Source organism: Myxocyprinus asiaticus, chromosome 37, assembly GCF_019703515.2.
Source record: "Myxocyprinus asiaticus isolate MX2 ecotype Aquarium Trade chromosome 37, UBuf_Myxa_2, whole genome shotgun sequence".
Taxonomy (NCBI): Eukaryota; Metazoa; Chordata; class Actinopteri; order Cypriniformes; family Catostomidae; genus Myxocyprinus; species Myxocyprinus asiaticus.
The window spans coordinates 18,981,336-19,005,515 of NC_059380.1; the positions used below are offsets into that span (position 1 = coordinate 18,981,336).

Here is a 24,180-nt window from a genome sequence, read left to right on the forward strand (position 1 = left end):
TGATGTTCACTTCAGGTGAAGCTAATGAGTGGGCTAATATGTCCCTTGATGTAAATTTAAAAAGTGTACACTGAGCAGTTGCAGAGGTAAGAAAAAATGTGCATCCTTCCAATCTGAGAGCTACGGAGGGGAGAGCTATAGAGTCTTTCCTCACACTAAGCTACTGTACTGCTTAAAAGTCTTCTTTTAAGTGAATAACGGTTATGATTACATTGACAAATTCAATATTCCAGTTCACAAATGAAACCTTTTTCTTAAGCTGGAAAATAGCTAGAGTAAAGCTGATTTGCCTACATTTCGATAATGGTTCCTGTTTATACACGTACATGAGCACTGTTAAATCTAATCTAAGTTTTTGCTTATGAAAAAAGTTTTACACATAAAGACATGAATAGCATTTTTTAGAAATATGTTGAAAAATACACTCACATGAGATGAAGACTCTAGTCATATCAGTAACCAAATAAAAATAAAAAACAAATAGAAATAATTTTACATGGAGCTGTTCGCTCTCTTATGGGCACTGCCATGTTGACAGCACTCTGTCATGCAATTGACTGTGTTACTACCACTAATAATGACAATAATAATAACATGTTTACTTTATAAAGTGCATTCAGACAATGCTCAAACATAAATGTAGGCTACATGTTAGCAAAACAAGCAAACCAAACAATATAACAAACAAAATATATACACTACAGACAACAACGCAGCACAAGTCAACAGTATAGTCCAGAATGATGGTATTAGCAGGAGTGTGATCCAACAGACAGTCCATAAAGAATGAGTGAAAGTGAAAATATAAAATGTCCAAACAAGGAGTCATGAAACAAACCGCTACGTCCTGCAGCTCTCACGGTGTGATTTAAAATACCAATCATGAGTACATGTAGATCTACAGCAGGCAGAGAGCTTGCAAGTTGCGGCTGCCTGGTCACAGTCCAGCACGCAACAATGTGCAAAAAATAGTCTGGATTAAATCCAAGAACGTCCATAATAGGGATGTGTGTAGTATGAGACGGAGGAAAACACAGACTAAAAGTAACAAAACAGAAGCTAAGAGCCAGCTAAAATTTACTGAGAGCACCTTTAAATCAACAGAAGCTGTATGTGTGAAGTGCTTATTGTTTAGAGGACACTGCATTTCTGGAATAATAGCACAAATTAATGTCCTAGGGTGAGCGCATTGGTTCTGCTGAGTTATCTTGATGTTTAATTTGAGGGAAGCTAATGAGTGGGCTAATATGTCCCTTGTAAACAGCCCACTCACTCAACCCATTTTATAAATCTTGGAGGTGATTCATAAAGTACAAGTTGTTTTCCCAGCTTGAAAACTTTTCCCAAACTGTCGTTTGACTAGTAGGCAAAAGTTTTGCCCACCTTACGAGCAGAGGTGGGTAGAGTAGCCAAAAACTGTACTCAAGTAAAAGTACAATTACTTTAAATAAATAATTACTCAAGTAGAAGTAAAAGTGCTAACAAATAATTACTTGAGTAAGAGTAAGAAAGTATCCAATTAAAAGAGTACTCAAGTAGTGAGTAACTCGTTACTTTCACAAATGACATAATGAATGTTAACTCCCTACATTCCATTTCATAATACACTTTTAACATGTATTACAGAATTATTATTATTATTATTATTATTATTATTAATGGAAATTCTGTCATCATTCACCATCATGTTGTTCCAAACCCATATGACTTTCTTCAATGCAACACAATATGCAGATTTTAGACAGAATGTTAGCCATGGTCACCATTTACTTTCAGTGAATGTTTTTTTTTTTTTTATATATATATTTTGAAAGTGAATGGTGACTGAGACTGTCATTCCCTAACATTCTGTCTAACATCTGGGTTCCACAGAATACAGAAGGTCACAGGGGGTTGGAATAACATGAGGGTAGGGAAATGATGATGGAATATTAAATTATGGCTGAGCTATCACTTTAAAGGGGGAGTTCACCCAAAAATGAAAATTCTCTCATCATTTACTCACCCTCATGACATCCCAGATGTGTATGACTTCCTTTCTTCTGCAGAACACAAATTAAGATTTTTAGAAGAATATTTCAGCTCTGTAGGTCAGTACAATGCAAGTGAATGGGTGCCAAAATGTTTATGCTCCAAAAAGCAAATGCAGGCCCCATAAAAGTAATCCATATGACTCCTGTTGTTAAATCCATATCTTCAGAAGTGATATGATAGGTGTGGGTGAGAAACAGATCAATATTTAAGTCATTTTGTGCTAGAAGTTCTTCTCCCCGCCCAGCATGGGGCAATATGCAGAGAAGAATGTGAATCACCAAAAACACAATAAGAATGTGAAAGTGATCTGTGTCTCATCCACACCTATCATATCGCTTCTGAAGATATGGATTTAACAAATGGAGTCTCATGGATTACTTTTATACTGATTTATGTGATTTATTTTTACCTTTAAAATGTTGGCACCCATTCACTTGCATTGTATTGACCAAAAGAGCTGAGAAATTCTTCTAAAAATCTTCATTTGTGTTCTGCAGAAGTAAGGAAGTCATATACATCTGGGATGGAATAAGGGTGAGTAAATGATAAGGGAACTTTCATTTTTGCGTGAACTATCCCTTTAAGGGCTCTTGTCAAATCTGGATGAATTGTCAATAAGATGAGAGGTTTGGAAACCTTTCTAGTAATTATTACAGTGAAAATGTGAACAATGTCCCACAGGGAAATATAAACCAAAGCAAGATCATGTTTTATTAATGCCTACTTTCACTATTTCATAGCTTTTAGTTGTTAGTTCAGTGTAGTTACAGTTTTCAGTGTCGAAAGAATTTTGATCATTAGCAGAGGTGGATAGTAATGCGCTACATTTACTCGAGTAACTTTTTCGAAACAAAAACCACCACTCCCTAAATACAGAGAACGCAGCCTGCATAGGGCACCACGCACAGAAATGCTGTCTGTTCGCACTTCAGTTGTCAATAACGCAATTGGCAGAGCAAAAGGTATTTACACTTAACGTGGATGTTTACATGGATTTATACAGTTAATCAGCCCGAAGTAGCTGCGACAGTTTCCAATACACCTGCGAGGGCACAGGTTAAATGCATAAATACTGCTTATGACATGCGGGACAAAGCGCACTGATATATTGCTGCACTGATTTAAAAATGTACATTTAAAAACTGATGTCACAAGAGCCCACATTTACAGAATCACCCTGAAAATGACCATCACCATGTCACAGAAAAGCCCACATTATCTTTAGAGCCAAAACTTACCTCACCGTGCTGCCTTAAATTGGAGCTTCAATTTTAATCTTAAAATATCCGCTTGTCTTGGTGTTAAATGAAGACATTGCATGATGAAACTATTCTTTTTTACTGTGCAGAGCGAAGAAAGTGTTTCACTTATTTAGAAGAGCATGATGCTGCAGCAGTGATAGACCCGTCTTATGTGACAGTCTGTGTCAGCGCGTGCAGTTGTGTGAACATCCGCTGTTGTAAAAGACCCATTCAATAATCCTCAATAAATTACACATTAAAATTAAAGCCAGTAATGTAACGACAGGAATTCCACCCACAGTAACAAAGTAAAAGTACCAAAATTTAATTAGAAATTTACTTGAGTGAGAGTAAAAAGTACCCACATTTAAACCTACTCTAAAAGTAATTTTTTCCCAAAAAGTTACTCAAGTAAATGTAGCACGTTACAACCCAACTCTGCTTACCAGTAAGGCATAAAAATGCTCATCCTTCTAAAGTGAATACAAAATATCACAAAATCTCCTGTTGTCAAGGAAGTAAGGTATCAAAAATACTCTCCCTCCATGGAGTTGTGGGTGTTAGCGTCCTTTGACGTTCGTTATCTTGAAAGTGGTGAATCAGCACCTCTCTGAGCATCTGCCACCTGCGTGTCATGTTCTTTGACAGTAAGAGAGTACAGCCGCCAAGAAGGCTCCCTAGGCAGCTGTCTATCAGGCCTCACAACAAAAGAGGAGAAAAATAGATTGCGCTCTGAGCCCAAACAGTGAGGGTGAGAGGCGGGGAAGGAGCTATGCACAAGGGGTTGAAGACTGGAAGTACAATCCTGGGCTGTTTTTAATTCCCTTGCATTGACCTCAAACCAAAATGTCATTTTGAGTTCCTCATTGCTGCAGGTATTGCTTTAACATTTGAGGGAGGGAAATTTTGTTGTGTGGGATGGTAAATCCACATGAAATGCTCTGCCAGTTTCATGGTAAAATATTCATACGAGTTACATTTTCAACTCAGCATCACAGTCGTCGTATTCTAGTGAAATTTGCATTCTCTGGCAATTTTGAAAACTTTTGCCTTAAAATTAAGCACATTGCTTCCCTGCAGTTTATTCTTAGCCTTAAGAAGAACATCTGTGATTCATTTAATCAGTGTCTCAAATTAATTGAGATTTAAAAAAATAAATAAAAAAGTGTGGGGGATGTGTGGGGGATGTTTCGTTTCTGCTTTCTTTAGGCTTGAAATAAAAGGGATGCACACTGACATCTGTTTTAATAGGCTCTGGAGCTTGTTACTGTCTAAATAAATGGGATGGTCCATGTATTTAGGGTTTCCTCTTTGGGATCTTCATTCACAGAGATTGGAGCACTCCTTCCAGGCCAAAGCAGACAACTGCCTGCAGTGGCATCACACTATAAATTAATTTACATTCCATATATATTCACCGTCCTGGTTTACTCCCTGCTGTTAACACTCCTTCATGATGTGTACGGCCTGTCAAAGATATGGCCGTGCCTGACAGATGGAGTGCTAGGGTGCTGCGGTATGATGAGCCAGAGCAGACTGCCAGATACTGTACAAAAAGAGAAGAGCTGAATGCATTTGTATGTTTATAAATGAAACAGGCTGCCATTTTTTTTTTGTTTTTTAGTGCAGAGTTAAAGGTAATGTGTGATATTTTTTCAATGTGAAAATACTTTTTCCTATTCCAGGTAAATGTGCAGAGACAATTATAAGTAAGCCATTCATAGGTTTATTTCTCTGAAAAGTGTCAACCTCATGGCTCTGTGGCACTTTGAACATTGTTATATTTGAGCAGCATGACACAGCAAAATTGGCTCAACTAATGGTGCAAGTTTCGGGAGGGACTACATATTTTCAGACCAAGACGGGGGGAGTGTTTGGAAAACCTGTTTGAAAACATTATCATTATTATTATCAAACATTAACAACAATTGCTGCACCACAAGTGGCACCAAACAGAATTGTAACAATAATGATTGTTTAAAAACAGGATTCCCAAACTTTTCTATTGCCACTTCCACCCCGTTCATCTGCTATTCTTTAGACAAACTAGTAAATTACTAATCTTGCTGTGTCGGACTGGTCAGGATGCTCAAACAAACAGAGCAATGTATTGATAGTACCACAGAACTACAGTGTTCACACTCTATTGCAAGTCATCCTATAAATGGCTGACTTCTAGTTCTCTCTGCACATTAAACTGAGATTGGTGGAAGTATTTTAACATTGAAAAAAAATACACACTTCACCTTTGAGAAAACTCAAGAACTCTGCTGAATAAAACCAGCATAGCTGGTCACCAGTTGTGTTTTGAATGCTGGCCCACAACACCAGATGCTTGTGTGCCAGATTTCCAACAAGGCTTTTTGACTAGTTTAACCGGAAAGACTTATTTGGTCAACCTTCATTACCAGAAAAAAACCCATACAATGACATAACTCTCTGCTTAACCATTATAGTACATTGGAGGAATTACCTAGTCACGACTGTTTCCTGAAACCATAGTAACTATGTTGCACATCCATCGCTCAAACCACTTTGGTTCAACAATATAGAGCTGTCCTTAATGATGTTACGCAGGGGGTGGAGTAATAACTTCTGCGGATATCAAATTATAATGGCTCATTTAGAAGTACTACAGAAAGCTGTTTAATGCATGAAAGCTGCTGAAGACACGAAAGCGAAGTGCACTGCGTAATGCGACATATATTACGCTGCAATAATGGGGTTCTCTTTCTAACACTCAATCAGTATCTCACTATGGGACGCCTTATCGATATCGGAAGCACCAATGACACCCTGTCTTGTCAACGATTGGCAGACCAATCACTGGAGCTATCGGGGAGTACCACCTCCCCAATATAAATCGCAGCTACCTGCAGCTGCCTCATTCTCGCTCTCTTCCCCGTGGAATATTTCCGAAGGTGTCTTTAGCAGATGCACTTTTTGTGGTTTCATGTTGAACAGTTCACAGATGGAGCCACAAGGTAAAGTCTGGATGCAATATTCCTCTGTGTTTGTTGAGTGGCTTTTTTCTACTAACGCGTTAAGGTGAGTTTTCTTTTTCTTCTTCAGTGGAAACTCTTAGCACTTCTCAATGTTTTTTCTCTACTTTTGAGGTGCTCACCCTGCTATACAAAAGAAGAAAAAAGAGTTTACTCACTCTCTACACTGCTCCGTACTACGAAGTTTTACATCGTGGTGGACTTACCGTACGAAGAGGGTGCAGACTCTAGCATGGCCACATCCAAAGTGCCCGAGAACCCTGGGGGGAAAGGCATTCTTCCATGCCTGTGTGCTTGCGGCATTTGGATTTCTACGAAGGATTCACATGCCCTCTGTATCGCATGTCTATGTGCTAAACAAGCTCAAGCAGCAATATCGACCCTCGACAGTTGTCCTCACTGTGCTTTATTCTCGCTCAAAGTCCGAGAAAGAAGACTGCAAGTGGCAGTGGGAGGGAAGCGGCACCCATGCCTCTCCTCACACCCAGGACAGGAGCTTATGGAGAGTTCTCGAAGCCCGTGCACATGGGGGGAGATGATGGATGTAGTTTGCTCGGCTCTTCCCCCACTATTTGAAGATCAGTTAGCGGGAGAGGGAGATGATGGCGAGGATGAAGTGCTGTCCGATATCCTCGAGGAGGATGATGAATACGCATTCTTCCCCAGAATCAATCTCAGCCTCCGAATACTCAGTAATTCTGGATTTCCCAGATTTAGTGGTGAAATGAAGAGATTCTGGGACAAGCCTTTTTTCACCAGGTGCCTGTTAAGGATTTCTAGAGATGGTACATCCAGGATATGAGTGAACTGGTTATGACAACCCCACCATACCTAAGTGGAATTGTCCACTTGGGTAAGTGGAACATTTTCATCCGCTGGGTCATTATTGCATGGGAAAAATGGAGCATTTTGTGGCATCTATTTTTTAAAAGATATAAAAATCCTCAGCGTTGGCTGTCCGTGCCCTGAATGCAACATCTCTCCTCATGGCTAACCAGGTTGAACTGCTGGAGGAAATGGGACATCAGTTCGGATTCGGGATCTCCCAACCCAGCGCTTTGGGAGTAGATTTGTGTGATCGCGGATCTGAATGTGCGCTCGTCGAACAAAGATGTTCGAACAGGGAAAAGTTAAAGGTGCACGGTACCCCACAAATTCCCTCTCTTCCACGTTTTAGACGGCAGAGGAGCAAGTATACACAAGCAGATTTTTACAAAGAATAAATTGTTCTCTGTCACATCCAGACCAAGGGCAGAGGGTGCAGAATGGTGTGAAAACAGAAGAGAACAGTCACACAAAAATAAAAACTAATCAACACATTTATCACTCCCGTTTCACCAGATGGCGCTGCGCTGCTAGTGAGCAAGGATGGCAGGGGCCCTCTCGTTGCTCAGGCCGAAAGCTGTCACGCATGCGCAGTTCATCCCTTGGTTTTAGCCACAGTGGAAAAGGGCTACAGACTGCAATTCTTTGTGAAACAACCTCTTTTCAATGGAGTGGTCATGTCAGCAGCTCAAGGAGAATCAGCTCAGATATTGGAGGAAGAAAAATCCTTTTTACTGAGCAAAGGAGTAATAAGAAAGATACCAGAAGAAGAAAGCCATCAGGTTTTTATTCCCGGTACTTTGTAATTCCCAACGGAGGGGGAGGGGGAGGTCTCCATCCCAGTTTAGATTTAAGGAACCTCAACAAACTCCTCAGAAAATACAAGTTCAAAATGCTCACACAGCTCTCATTCTATTCGTCATGAAGACTGGTTTATGTCAGTAGAACTCTGAGATGCTTATTTTCACACAGACATCTTTTCTGCTCACAGGAGATATCTCAGGTTTGCTTTCGTGGCACAGCTTACGAGTATGGAAAAAATCCTTTCTGACTTTCTTTAGCACCTTGAGTATTCATGAAATGTATAGAAGCGGCTCTAAAACCATTAAGAAATTCGGGAATCAGAGTGTCTGCTTATCTGGACAATCTGCTCGTATGTGCGCCATCTCGGAGGCAAGCAGAGAGAAATTCGAACACATTGGTGACACATTTGGTGAGCATGGGATTCAACATAAACATTCTTACTCCATAGCAACAGTTACTTTATCTGGGGCTCAGGCTGAACTCCATTCTGTTTCGAGCATTCCTTTCGAAGGAGCTCATAGATGCATTTCGCAATTGTATTGTAGGATCTGAATAGCCAGGAAGAAGGGAACTAAGAAGAATTAAGACAGAACTACACTAAGATGGCATATAATTCTGGGAAAATCTTCTAAACCAGGGGTGCTCAATTAAAGTTCCAAGAGGTCCGGTTTCTACATTTCCTTCCCAGCAAAGGTCCGGATAGTATGTATCTTACATGGTGTCAGTAGTTATATGGCTAGGAAATTATGTACATATTTTTTAATAGTTTTTATAACTTGCCATGTTGACAGAAATAGTACTTTGTTAAAAAAAAAAAAAATCCTGATGAGGACTTTGGGGGCCCAGAGGCAGCTAGTGGGGTCTGAGAGATCTTTTCTACCAAAAGATTAAAATATTTCATCAAGACTTCATCAGTCAATGGCACTTGGATGTGAATATTAAAAGATAAGATCAACAGTTTGTTTTGAAGCTGAATGACAGCAGTCCAGTTTTGTTGAAATATTTTTACATTCAGAATCTATACCTATGTATGGGACATAGGAGGCCTTTTGAAAAATAAAATACAGTGGGAGAGAAAATGTATAAAAATGTAAAAGCCTGAATGGACCATTTTTATATTTTCCTTAAAGTGAGAATCTACAAACAACAAACAAACAATTTACATAACAGTGAAGCGTTAAATATCTGTTTGATTAATTTAAAGATAAATAGGCTTTCCTTGCCATGATGACATCTCTGCTTAATTTTCACAAAATTAGAACAAAAATCTGTTTATTATGAAAGGCTCGTAACATGCTGATTAATGAAGCTAAATTTAGAAGGAAAAATGTTATAGTCTTAAGGCGGCACATTAACTTGTCCTGACACAAACCTGGCTTAGCTGAACTGACTGAATCACATATCAGACAGATGAAGATAGTTTCACTTTAATTTTTGTTGTCTGCAGTGTGTTTAAGGGAAAGATGCCAGTATCTGTAGCAGTGTCTCCTCTACTGTTGTTAAAATAACCGCACCTGCAACTCGTACGTACAGTAAATTAGGCTTTATGCAGCGCCTCACGTCTATAGCGGGGAGAGAGGCAACATGCATGGAGCGGGAATAAAGTGAGTAGCGCTGAACATGCTTTATTCCCGCTCTAGAGAGGAATATTTCTCTCTAGCACTGAACGCTATTTATTCCCGCTCCGCGGGCGAATACACGTATGCTTACATAATCACTTAGCCAGGTATCAGATAACTTGCACAAAGCTTCAGAGCTCAGTCCGGATTTAATTGTCCTTCGGTCCGGATGGGGACCGGAGTCCGCCTATTGAGTACCCCAGCTCTAAGCACTAAGAAGCTAGAAATTTGGACTGACCTGCATCTGGCCAATGTAACCGTCACAAAACAAGGAACGGTGTCCAGAAAACCCAACCTTTACCCAAAACCCCCACAACTGGCAAGCACATTCCAGAGAAAGAACTGTGACCATGGAAACCTGGGGTTTCCAGAAATCAAAAGAAGCTCCTTTTTCTTTCATTCAGTCAGAACACACAAACACGTACAATTATATACTGAATGACCATCATGTGATAGTCAGCTGTTATACCCATCACATGCTTAAAACATTGTTCAAGACAGAGAGATTGAACAGACTCTCACTGGAACTTTAGAAAACTCTTTTTAGCCGAACCAAAACTAGTGCTTTTCTATCATCTCCAAAGGCACAAAATGAAAGTTTCTTGGATTTTTACAATGCATATACATACATGAACTATAACACTATCAAAAGACTCCATTGTATCATCACATACACAACGCACAGTCTATTTTTGATAGTAAAAATTCATCTTATAAAAATGATTATAGCCTGATGTAACCTTTAAAATGTGTGCTATGACCTGTAATCACTTTGATAACTGATAAATTGGTGATTATGATTTTTAATCTTTTATTATCCATACTGAAATAGTCAGCTATATATCCAGAGCAGATATATCATGTTTGATATACAAAAGTTTGCCTTTCCATGAGTAAAACAATGGGTGAATTCATTTTATCGTTATAATTTGTTGTATTTAAGATATACAGTTCAAGACTAAAACATTGCCCTTTCTCGAGCGGGAAACTGAGCGGTCCTTACACACAAAGAACTCATAAATAACTCTGAGGAGGAGGGGAGGAGTTGATCATGGGACATAGCAAAAGATACTTCTGATTAGCTCAAGACACCTTTGGGGTGCATCAACTTGGGGAACTTTGGGGAAATTCTCCCCACCTTGGAGCTCTAGAGAAGGCTCTCCCGTTCCAGCAGACAAGTTTGAATGTTTTCACCACATTAATTTCCAAGGGAAAAACTCCCTTGGGACCACGAGGCACCGCCCGGGTGTCCTCTTCAGTCTGCGAAATCTCTAGAATGTAGAAGTTGCAAACTTCAACAGCCTCCAGGCTCCGCTGGAAGTTCCATCATCATTCCAGCATGCATAATACATTTCTGCCAAAATTGAACCTCCAACTTCTTCAGAACTTCAAGGGCAAACAATGTAATGCAAGTACAGTCCTCCAAACTTTCACTGAAAGAGCTGGTGTTTCTTTAACATAATTTGAGTAACCCAATCTCAAATCACAGCATACTAAATGAAGTATTAATGGTTCTAAAGGCATGGTGTAAGGACTCCATAAAGTTCATTTTCCTGTTACAGATCTTTTCATTCATTCTCTGTCAAAACTCATTCATTAATCTGTGTTCATGTTTTGTCTCCGTGTGTTAGTATAGTTTATGTTTTAGAACAATAAAGTCTGTCTGTATTCAAAGAGACATTGACTGTGGTATATTTTGATAAATAACTCATCACTTGATTCTTAAGATCTACGCTCTGTGCTCAAACAATATTTTAACATATTTGTGATATTATTTTCAGTGGCAATGAGAATAGTATTATTCTAAAGAGTTAACAGATACATCATATCATCACAGCGTGGGCCGCATAGTGATCAGAATTAAACCTTAATTCTTTCAATATTCCCTGAATTAATCATTATTTCATTTCTTGTGCTAAATTCCTTACATATAAATTGTTTCTAATCTGATCATTTGTCATTTATCCTACATTTATTGGTGGATGAACATGGCCAAGATTCTTAAACTAATTATTTACATATAAAATCCTACATATCTCCCTTTTTCAATGAGGGAGGTCAATTTCTCTCAGTATGTGTCTCCGGCTGCTGGGCTTGATGGCCTCAAAGGTGGCCGTAGCTCCCCTGGGGTTGTTGTGAATGAGGGAATTTCAGAACTGGACAGCGTCACTGAGCTCGGGCCATCAGCGCCATCTCAGTCGCAGAGTGATTGTCTTGTCAGAATGCTTGAACGGTCTCTGTCATTGGAGAGCCCCGTCCTTTCTCCATTGGGTCCCATTCTGATGAGAAAGGTGGTGATGACAGACGCATCTCTTACAGGCTGGGGTGCGGTGTTCGAGGGCAAAGCAGTGAGGGGATTTTGGACTTCCGCACTGAGGAAAAAGCACATACATTTTCTGGAGCCACTGACAGTATTTTTAGCTCTCAGACACTTTGTGAGCTTTCTCAGGAATCATCATGTGTTAATCTGGATGGACAATACGATGGTAATAGCTTATATACAGTAGATCGGCAGGAGGGAATCCATTTACACCAACTCCACAGTCTGACAGAGAGTAATGGTGTAGAGCAGCGTGAACTTGCTGTCATTACGTGTGATGCATGTTCCGGGTGTAATGAACAGGGGCCCGGATTTGCTGTCGAGAGGGAATCGAATGAGCCTCGTATGGTAGAGAATTGGGCATTGCATCGTGTTCCCTCTGCTGAGCCTGATTGGGCCGATGCTGTGGAGAGTGAGGGAGTTCCACCATTCACTAATAGCGCCAAACTGGCCAGGGAGGCTGTGGATGGCAGAGATAGCCCAGCTGCTTTACGACTAGCCCTGGCCTCTTCCTCTGCGCAGAGATCTTCTCTCTCTTAAGCTCATGTGGAAATTTGACATCCCTCTCCGTAGAGACTGGCTCTCTGGGCCTGGTCCATGAGAGGCTGAATTTACATACCACCAGTTTGCCCTGGAGAGTGATTGGAAATATCCAAAACGTGAGTGCGGCCTCGATGCGTTCTTTGTATTATCTCAAATGGTGAGTGTTGGAACAATGGTGTGCAGATATACATGTGGTTCCGTACTTGTGTTCATTGATTGACATACTGTGTTTTCTGCAGGACCTTTTATATAAGGTCTGAGCCTTTTCTATGTTTAAGGTCTATTTGGCCGATATTTCGGCATGTCATGTGGGCATTGACTCTGGCACTATGGGCCAGCACCTACTTTTTTGTCGTTTTATGAGAGGCGATCGAAGGTTACACCTGGTGTCTAGACCATTGGTACCATGGTGGGATCTGTCCATGGTCCTGAATGCGCTGTCTCAACCCCCTTTTTAACCATTGGAGAGTGTTTTGTCAAAGCTGCTCTCTTTAAAGACAGCTTTGTTACTTGCTTTCACGACGGCTAAAAAAGTGAGTGAACTACATGCTCTATCGGTTCACTCTTTGTGCATGTTGTTCACCTAAGGAGGTCTAAGGGTAAATCCTAGGCCAAACCTGGCGTTTGTGCCAAAGGTGAGTGGTCCGTCAGGTTTGTGTCAGTCGATAGATTTACTGGATTTCCATCCACCGCATTTTACCTTGGCAGAGGAAAAGAGATTCCATTGTCTGTGCCTGGTTTGTGCTCTGCAAATGTATGTGAAGAAGACAAGGGCTCAACGGGAGAGTAATGAGCTTTTTATTTCAAGGGCTGACTCATAAGGGTAAACCTCTATCTCATCAGCGCCTCTCTGATTGGGTGGTGGACGCGATTGTGCTATGTTACAATAGCTCTTATCTGCAGCCTCCAGAGGGGTTATGAGCCCACTCCACTAGAGGTATGGCTACATCTTGGGAGCTATTCAAGGACATTTCAGTTCAAGAGATTTCTGCTGCAGCAGGCTGGTTCTCACCACACAAAGTTTTATAGACTAGAAGTCACAGATCCTTCAGTGGCTCACTCTGTCCTAGAGGTGGGAATGCAGCACACTGAGCACACCATATAACAATATAATGGATTTATATCCTTCTCTTTCTGATCTCATCTCTTGGATAGCAAATAATATGATTTAGTATAGAGGGGATGTTCAGCATCTCTCTGCCTGTTACGTCTGCTTCAGCCATCATTATCTGCAATACAAGTTGTCTACATGCTATAGCCAGATACTGAATGAGTGTTAGAAAGAGAACTTTAGGTTACTCACGTAACCCTGGTTCTCTGATAACATGAAGTGAGGTATCTCACATCACTGCTGTCCTTGCAGTTCACATGCAGAAGAGATATGCAGAGAATGAGGCAGCTGCAGGTAGCTGCAGTGTATAATATCTAGTCTGTCAATTTTTGACAAGACAGGGTGTTATTGGTGCTTCCGATATCGAGCACACCTGAGGCATCCCATAGTGAGATACCTCACTTCATGTTATCAGAGAACCGGGTTTACCTAACCAAAATTTTCCCTCTACATCAGACTTTGGGGTTCCCTCGATGCACTTGAGCACATACACACTCTTTCAAAACATATGAACGCAATTTATGTGTTAACATAAACAAATAAGAGCATTGTTTCCGACAGAAACCATGAGTGACAAAGCGCTTGATCTTAACAGCCTTTAATCACTTAAATGGCTGCATTCACGTTTACTTGAGGTTTCAGAACGCTGTTTTCTGCAAAACCCCGCAATAACCCATTTCCTTAAATGCATGTAAACGCGGTCAAAGTGTTGACAGAATGAAAGTGTAACACACGTTAAGGTTCAGGTATGGAAGGAGGAGACGAGGAGCAGTGGCACGCTTCAGGTAGTCTTTTAATTTCTGCCTTAAGTATACTTGAGTGCAGCCTTCTCGTGCTTTTCTTATTTCAGTCAATGTAACAAAACTTTCAGTTAACATCAACTTCTCGAAATCTTCAGCTTAACAAAACTATAAAACACACAATAAGGCATGCCAGTCGCTGCACACTCCTGTCATACTCTCTCAGCTCTCTGGCATGTTTTGGCTGCTTTTGAGGTCTCTCCCCACTATCACTGTAACAAGAAACAGCTGTTAGTAATTATGCCAACCAGCTTGATGGGCCACACCACTCCCTCTCTCACACAAACAGACAGAAGACCACGCCCCATCCCCACAGAAAGATATATATATATATATATATATATATATATATATATATATATATATATATATATATATATATGGAATGAAAGATGGGCGCATCGAGATGGGCGCAAGGTTGAGCCACAGGTGTTGCTCTTGGAAAACCAAGCAGGACATTGTCTGGCCCAGGGCGCGCGCTATGACTTTCGTCACCCGTAGAGCGAGGTCGGTTGTGGTGCGCAGTTCCTGCATGAGCCCTGGGTCGGTTCTACCCTCGTGCAGATCTTTAAGCGCCTTGGCCTGGTGGAACTGCAGGATAGCCATGGCGTGCAGGGCAGAGGCGGCCTGACCCGTGGCACTGTAAGCCTTCGCCACTAATGACAAAGAAAACGTACACGCCTTGGAAGGGAGCCTTGGTCGGTTCCTCCAGGTGGCTACGCCCTGCGGGCATAAATGCACCGCCACAGCGCGCTCTACCTGGGGAAGCTCGACATATCCCTTAGCTGCTCCGCTGTCAAGGGTAGTCAGGGTGGACGAGCCCACGAAGCGTGTACGGGCAGAGAAATGCGCCTTCCATGAATTTGTGAGCTCCTCGTGCACTTCTGGGAAGAAGGGCACCGGGGCGGGGCATGGCCGTGAGTCGCGCTCCGTGCCCAGAAACCAATCATCCAGCCACGAACGCTCAGGGCAGGGGGGAGGGTTCAATTCAAGCCTGATGTTCGCAGCTGCCCGAGCAAGCACGGCTGCCAACTCAGCGTCTGCCTCATCCTGAGCTCTACCGCCCGAGAGCGGAAGCTCAGAAGATTCGAAAGCAGGAGCCCACCCTCTGATGCATCGCTCGTGAACTCTACCAGGCAGAACGAGCGTGCTGGAGGATGGGAGGACCGCGGGGACTGAGCCGGCGGAAACACACCCATATCCATATCCAGATTGCCCACGGTGCTCACCGAACCAGCCGCCTGAGTTTCAACCAAGGACGGACCGGGTTGGGAAGCAGCCGCGGTGGCTCTCTGCTTCACAAAGAAGAAGAGAGCCACAACCGCAATGTCCTCATGGGCATGTTCTCACAGTGAGAACATGACCCCTCCACAAAAGCTGCCTCGGTGTGCTGGCAACCCAAGCACTCAAGACAGATTCCGTGGCCATTCGGTGGGGAGAGATAATGGCCACACCCAGTAGCACAAAGGCGAAAGGACATCTTTAATGCCAATCGTTTGTGTGAGCTCTTTTAGAGAAAATATACTCTTTTGAATATACTCTTTTTTACACCTGTGGACTCAGCCGCCAAAGCGCCCAGGGGAAGCACAACACTCAATTGTGCGAGGGTGACCGCTGATATGCGCCGTAATTCCAGCAGCAAATAGCGAGGTGATGGGACGAACACACATGTGTGCTCGGCTCCGAAGAACAAGTCTGAATGAGTGGTGCACGCCATCTCCTTTTATACCCGTATGTCCGGGGTGGAGAGCGGCATGCAAATTCCACTCGTCAATTTTCATTGGCCTTTTCTGAATAAAGCAAAGGTGATTGGGGCTCTCAAGAGCGAACCCCTAGTATCGCTACATCGACACAACATCGAGTGAGTGACAGACAGGGAACAGACTATGCTCCACCAGCTAGACTAGCACCAAAACAGCACTTACCAGCTAATGGTAAGACCAGCATGCTGGTTCAACTGGTCCTTCAGCAGGGAAGATGGCAACTTTTTAAGTTATATTTGTGGTCTCTTCTCTCGAATGTGGGCTCAATTAAATGTTGTCAAAAGGCCTCAGTTTTTGATTTTGCACAGCATGAGTCACATTCCTGAACTGCATTGCAGTGTGGTGCCTGTCATAAAAAATTAACCCTGGAGAGAAGCTAGAGCAAGCACAGGCAAGAGCTTTCCAATAATTTTTTTTACACAGTTCTAATTCCATAATCTTATTGGTCACGACAGGGTGGTGACCCTTTCTCTATCAAATGTGCGAGGGGTGGGCAGAGCATGTAGTCATTTCTAGGCATCTGTAGGTACAATACTGTAGCTACTCAATCAAGTGACACTGGCTCTCCTGTATCTGTTCTCTATATGGCCAGACTTTCTATCTCAGTTCTGTTGTCAAAACAATTTATCAATCTTGTACTTGTATCTCAAGCATTTATCATGAGGCAAGTGTAAAGTTAAGCACTGACATTTCATAATTCATTTGAGGCTTATCACTTCACAGTCAGGTTAGTGTCAGCCACAGAAGGCACACCCACAGACCACCCACAGTCCATTCACTGACCAATTGATGAATATTGCATGCAAAAATTAGTTGCCAAAAATAAAATAAAAAAATCAGCAGTTCTAAATGATTTGCTAGCTTTACACAACTTTCAGGAGATGCGTAGTGGCAAGTAAAGTAATATCTATGGGCAGAATTTTTTTTTTCTTTTTTTTTTTTCTTCACTTTTGTTGTTTTGTTTGAAATAATCAGTACTTATTACTTTTGGACAAACAGAATTTCTGATTACATCTATGCACATTTACATTAATTTCTTTAGTGTTTTCTGTACAGCCATTAACCGAATGACACTGCAGTGACTGCAGTGAAAAATTTTTTTTTCTGTGCCAGTCTATTGTTGTGTATCAACTTTTTTAGATTAATCTCATCTGTCAACATGAAAAAAAAAAAAAAAAAAAAGGGTTACTGTCTAAGTGGGCTGTTCTTGGCTAGAGTAAGCAGCAAAGTGGACCAGACTTTATGCTGATTGATAAAAGTCTTGCTACACGAGAAAACAGTAATAAAAAAAAAAAAAACATGACAAGCAATCAAAAGTAGGACATAAATTCACACGAAATAGGACAATAAGTAACATTTGTCTTTACTGCCAAATTATAACCATCATACAAACAGTATGTTTAGGCTATACTGTAGGTATTATCTGTACAGAGCCTTAGCAGTTTTATCAAAAGAATGGAACCAATGGAAGCCACTGGTGGTCTGTGTGTCTTACCTGTCATAGTCTCCATTGCAGAGAGCTCTGACTGGGATGGTGAATGGTTGCCAAACAGGATTCAGGGTGTTCTTGACCACCTCTGTCTTATGGCAGATTGTAAACCTTCATGTTGAGAGAACCGAGAGAGACAAAGACATGGAGGCATGACATTTCTCCTGATGAAACTCTAAATGTGACTGACATCAGCCACTTGCTCTGTTCATCTGATTGCGGTTATATCTCACAAATAATATTGTTATATTTATTTGCAAAGTTAAAGAAGTATGAAATCAGTTCATTACTAATGTTTCACTATGTTTATCCTGCTTGTTTTCAGAATGTTGATATTACTGGTGCAATACAGGATGCAATACAAGGTCCTGCTGTTTGTTTTTAAAGCAGTTCATGGTATGGCGCCTGGTTACATCACTGGTTGATCGTTATGATCTGCCATTCAATTACTTCTTACTATCCCCAGGTTGTGCTTAAAGCTCAAAGGGTATCATACTTTCTCTGTTGCTGGTCCAAGGTTGTGGAATGGTCTACCACTTGATATTAGATCATCCACTACTATCTCTATTTTTAAAGTGCATTTCTTCAACAGGCACTTTTATGTTTGATGGGGTTTTTTTTTATGGAGAGTCTATTTTCACCCTGGTGTAAATAGCATCTGCAACACAGTGCAGCTATTTTCACCCCAATAGTTTGGTGAAACCACAAGAATATACGACAAACTAGACCATAGATGTCACTGCAGTGACATGGGTTAAAGACAGAATGTGTAGTGTTGTCCTAGCGACCTCGGTTTTGTCCCACATTGTTTTTACCATCCAATTTCCTGTTTCCACATAGTTTGGTGAAACTATGATTACTGTAGTAAAACCAAGGTCATTTTTTCTAAGGGAGGGTTAAGGTTAGGTTTAAGGGTAGGGGTTGTTGTAGGGTGTCTGTGGGACTCATGATAAACATGCTGCAGTGATGCCCATATACTGTATGTTATTATTTAAATGGGTGTAAATAGTATCTAGTACCAACAGGGTTGGGGTGAAAATAATATGTGCCACTATTTGCACTGGTGTGTAAATAGCATAAATAGTCATTTCTAATCAAGTTTAACACAAATATAATAAAGTATTATAAAAGTGTGAAAATATTATTTAATTGTGTGTATTTAGTATATTGTTGGACATTGTTAGTAGACAAATTAAATAACACCCTAAACCTTTTTTTAAGCATCATCTGACTCTTCCAAGCCTCTGCAGAGACTTTTTAGTTTTCCACTATGTTTCTCTCTCTCTCTCTCTCTCTCTCTCTCTCTCTCTCTCTCTCTCTCTCTCTCTCTCTCCTAAAACACAAAATGGGCAAAGTAAATCAAAGCTCTTAACCATGGTCATTTAAGTTAAGAGGTTTTGACGGGGACAGAAGGCCTTTTCCTATTGCCACAGAGAGCCATTTCCAGACCATACATTTCCCAAAGAACAGCTAAATGTTTTGTCAGTATCACAGTGTGGGGTGTGGGTGGGCATTTAGAATCATGGGAAATATGCTTTTCATATTTCTAATTGCTGTTCATATTGTGGCTAATACAAAGCTGTGGCATCTTAAAGGAATAGTTCACCCAAAAATTTAAATTGTCATTATTTTCTCACCCTCACTTTCTTTGTTCTGTGGAACACAGAGGGATAATTTCTGAAGAATTTCGAGGCCACTCTTCTTTATATAATGAAAATGAATGAGGACTGGTGCTGTCAATATGCAAAATGACAAAAAAGCACCAAAACAGTATTATAAATGTGGTTCATATGACTCAACGTCTTCTAAGCCATTCAACAGCAATTTTGTGAGGAACAGACAAGTTGTTATGCAGTTCAAATCTTGACATCTGCCATGGCGCCCATATGAGAGTTCATAAGAAATGTAGCAATGTTCGTGAACAAATATTTCTTTCGAGTCTGATCTTTTCAATTAATAGATTCAGACACTTTACAAATCCGGTTTGAAGAATTTGTTTAAGAATCATACTGATACAAATCTTGAGTTTAACTCACTGACTGAATGCTAGGTATATACACGCTGCTTAATGTGGCCCAAATGCAGTTTTCTGCTCAAATCAATTTTTTTTTGTTTTTAGGTTGTTTAAATGTCATTGTAGATGTAGCCCATATCAGATACTGGTCTGAACAGCCGATGCTCCTAAACTGACCCGCATGTGTATAACAAATACAGGCATGTTTATAATTATAATAATAGTCACTGTAGATAAAAAAATATTGTTAAAATTATAATTAGACAATTATTTGGTGTGGTTTATCTAATAATATATAAGCAATTGGAGGAAGACACACTGATGGCTAATGATGTATTTACTATATATGTCATTTGCAGTAGTATAGTGGAATTTAATTACCATCAAAGCTCAAGAATGTAATATTACTTACGAGTAAAATACACACTGAAATCAATGGGCAGCAGGAAAAAGGATATTACATATTTGTAAGGTACAGTTAGAAAAGTTGTTTTTAGAATTATTTTAGATTTGCATTCACATTTTGATACAGTTTGAGAACATCTCTGTATCTTTTCATGTATCAATGAATGAATCACTCAACCCAACTCTTGAAGCCTTTAATTTTATTTCCTTAAATCTAAACTAAATTTGTTTACTAGAAAATATATGGAAAGCTATAAACTATAACAGGCCTATATAAAGTACACAGTAAATTAAGTGCGCAAATGATGAATGTTGAGTTAGATTAATGTAAATATCACATTAAATCTCACCTAGCTATTCACACTGAAGGCACTGAAAAATTCAGATATGTATCCGCATTATTTTCACATATTAAAGTGGTCCAAATCGAGTTTGAAAATGTCAGGTTCAGTGTGGATGTGAATGTTCATACTGTCATCCATTCAACAGATCTGTGTAACATGTAAGCAATTTTTTATTTTGGGGGTCTTAACAGCTCCAGTCCTCATTTAATTTCATAATATGGAAAAGAGTTGCCAGGATTCTCTTCATGAATTCAGCCTTTGCACTCCACAGACAAAAGAAAGTAATATGGGTTTGGAACGACATGAGGGTGAGTTAACTACCCCTTAAAATATACATGGGACACTTACGTGCCGTCTTCGTTACTTCTGTAGAAGACCATGAAGGGATCAGATTTCCCAAAAAAGTCCTTTTTGTCCAATTTGTTGGCACAGAACTGCATGGTTGCGCTGTCCTAGAAAGAAAACCCCCAACAAGTTTAAGTTCTGTTTCAGTTTTTCCTTTCAGTGTGTTGACAGCAAGAACACAAAAAGTGCAATGTACTGTATTGTGCATTCTAATGATTACAATGCAGAGAGAATAGATCCAAAACTCTTTTATCTAATTCAACTGGGAAAACAGGAGGCTCATTACAGCTACTTTGTGATGTTGAAGACACAAGCCCAAAAAACAACTAATGAAGTCTGCACACAGACTTTTCGGATTGAAGCTCTATTCAGTGCAGTAGCTCATATTAAAGATCCCAGAAAAATGTAAAAAACGTGTACCTCAAGGGTTGTATCTCTTAAACTACTTAGAAAAATAGTGCTGGTCTCTGATCAGTTTCTGCTTCACCTGTCATAATGAATATGACCATTTCTGGATCACTAGTTTCATGCTGTGTTGGAGGATAAGTTTGGATGTGAATCAGCTCATGCTTATCATTTCTGCATTGGCCCTAGAGATCAAAGGTAAAGCACATTCAGTGTGGAAGATGTGTCTAATTCAATTAGAACAAGGTCATTTGAAATTCTTAATTGCATTCTTAAAGCAACCATATTATGTTATATAATCATTATAACATTTATTTATCATGAATGTTTTTACCTGAGGTCCACTTTTGCTCCTCAAGTTTTTTGCACTAAAACCAGAAATAATGTTATATTTCATCATGATGATTTTCCAGCCTCTCTCCAACCCAAGTATTATAAACGACATTATTTTGCTGCTCTGCTTTTAAGACTTATGTAAATGGCCTCTTCTCATGAACAATGAGCAACAGCGCTTTTGTGCACTCAAACACTGGCTTGCTGTTGGGTCCTACAGTTTGCCCTGCCTTAACAGCCTCTTTGCAAAGGCTGCATTATATTGTGAAAGCTGGGTTAACTAAACAGCCAATGCTCAAATGTGCCAAACATATTAAAGTCAGATTGAAATGATCAGGGACCAGGAACGTTCAGAATGAATAGTTTTTTCCAGCTTAGTTGCACTTAGTAGTGACTGGGGAGGACTTTTTGAGTTTTACAGAGTTTTCATAATGCAGTACGTTAAACTGTTTTGTTAAGATCAGAGAAAAATTATTTATGATATGAAACTTTTTATTAATGTCAGCACTAATGATGTCCAGCTTTGCCAGTCAGAGATCACTAGAGATAATGTTAAAGTGGTGTGTGAACTTGCAAAAATGATATCAGACACTGTACAATGCTCTGGCCCCCTCCCTGCTCATCGTGGTGATGAGGTTTATAATAGATTAGTGTCACTGAATGGCTGGGTGTCTGAGTGGTGTCTGGAGAATAGCATAGGATTTATAGACAATTGGAAGAGTTTTGGGGTTAGAACTGACCTGCTAAAGAGAGACAGACTCCATCCCTTCAGGGAAGGTGCCGCTCTCCTCTCTAGTAATTTAGCTCATATTCTTTATAGTGATAGTATTTGACTAACTGGGGCCCAGGTCAAGAAGTAGACAAACTGGCTAACCCGAACGTCTGCTAGCCAACTTGAGATGTCACACAGGTCACATAAACTACAACACTTAGGGAATAAATCACCTACATATCACACAGAGACTGTGTCTGTTCCCCAAACTACCAAACACAAACCTCTCACTAAATCATTTAGAAAAAAAAATTGATTAAGGTAAAACTTGAAAATAGCAAAAAAAAAAAAAATAAACATCATATTTAAGATAAACATCATATAAAGGTAGGGCTACTAAACATTAGATCTCATTCAACCAAAGCGCTAATTGTAAATTAAATTATCACAGATCATAGTTTGGATGCGCTATGTTTGACTGAAACATGACTTAAACTGGATTAATATATTTGTTTAAATCAGAATCAGAATCAGAATCAAAAGGCGTATGCTTAAATGTTTGAAATTAGTTTTGTAGACATAAATATAATTGTGCCACCATATTAATTTATTTCATTATAAATCTAAAATGTAATAATAATAATAAAAAAGTTTTTGAAATTGATGACTTGGACCAAATAATAAAGAAATGCAGCCAGTAAGTGCCCAGCATATAGATGGGAACTCCTTCAATACTGTTTAAAATGCACCCCAGGGTGATACCTCAAAAAGTTGGTTGAGAAAATGTCAAGAGTACATTTCTGAAAATTCAGGGCAAAGGGTGACTACTTTGAAGATGCTAAAATATAACACAGTTTTGATTTATTTTGGATTTTGTTTAATTACAACATAATTCCCATAGTTCCATTTATGTTATTCCATAGTTTTAATGACTTTACTATTATTCTAAAATGTGAAAAAAAAATTATAATAAAGAATGAGTAAGTGTTTCAAACTTTTGACTGGTAGTGTGTGTATATATATATATATACATACATACACACATACATACATATACACATATACATATATACACATTTAGACATATATACACATATAGACATATACATATATATACATATATATATATATATATATATATATATATATATATATATATATATATATATATATATATATATATATATATATATATATATATGCATACATACACATACACACACATATGTGTATATATATATATATATATATATATATATATATATATATATATATATATATATATATATATATATACACACACACACATACACACATACACATACGTAGTGCAAATATAAATACAAATGTGTTATATACAGTGCAAGGGAATGTAATGGCAGAAGAGGTAGGATGTGTTGGATAAATATAAAAAGACTAAACTGTGAATTGCACATAATTATTGCTCAATGGGGAAGTTTTAACTGTTCATGAGATGGATAGCCAAAGGGAACCCTGACGGTTCTGGTGCTCAGTGCTCTGAAGTGTCGGCCAGAAGGCAACGGTTAAAAAATATAGTGGGCTGGGTGAGTGGGGTCCAGAGTGATTTTTCCAGCCTTTTTCCTCACTCTGGAAGTGTACAGTTCTTGAAGGGAGGGCAGAAGGCAACCAATAATCCTCTCAGCAGTCTGAACTGTCCTTTGTAGTCTTCTGATATCCGATTTCGTAGCTGAACCAAACCAGACAGACATTGAAGTGCAGAGGACAGACTCAATGACTGCTGAGTAGAACTGTAGCAGCAGCGCCTGTGGCAGGTTGAACTTCCTTAACTGGCGAAGGAAGTACAACCTCTGCTGGAGTCAATGTGGGTCTCCCACTTCAGATTCTGTGAGATGGTAGTGCCCAGGAACCTGAATGACTCCACTGATGCCATAGTGCTGTTTAGAATGGTGAGGGGGGTCAGTGTTCGGGTGTTCCTCCTAAAGTCCACAATCATCTCCACTGTTTTGAGTGTGTTCAGCTCCAGGTTGTTTTGACTGCACCAGACAGCCAGCTGTTCAACCTCCTTTCTATATGCAGACTCATCATCATC

The 24,180-nt window shown here is 39.8% G+C and overlaps 1 protein-coding gene across 3 annotated transcripts in view; it reads right to left on the reverse strand.

Annotated features, from left to right (window-relative positions):
• The window catches only part of LOC127428236 (copine-5-like), a 209,751-nt gene that overhangs the window by 60,821 nt on the left and 124,750 nt on the right, over nucleotides 1-24,180 (reverse strand). The window contains exons 8-9 of one of the 3 annotated variants that reach the window (XM_051676445.1): nucleotides 20,663-20,766; nucleotides 17,558-17,662 (exon numbers count right to left, since the gene is read on the reverse strand). In XM_051676445.1, coding sequence (XP_051532405.1) covers nucleotides 17,558-17,662; nucleotides 20,663-20,766 — 209 coding nt within the window. Of the gene's footprint in view, nucleotides 1-429; nucleotides 930-17,557; nucleotides 17,663-20,662; nucleotides 20,767-24,180 lie in introns of those variants that run through there. The other 2 variants (XM_051676446.1, XM_051676447.1) reach the window with 2 other exon arrangements.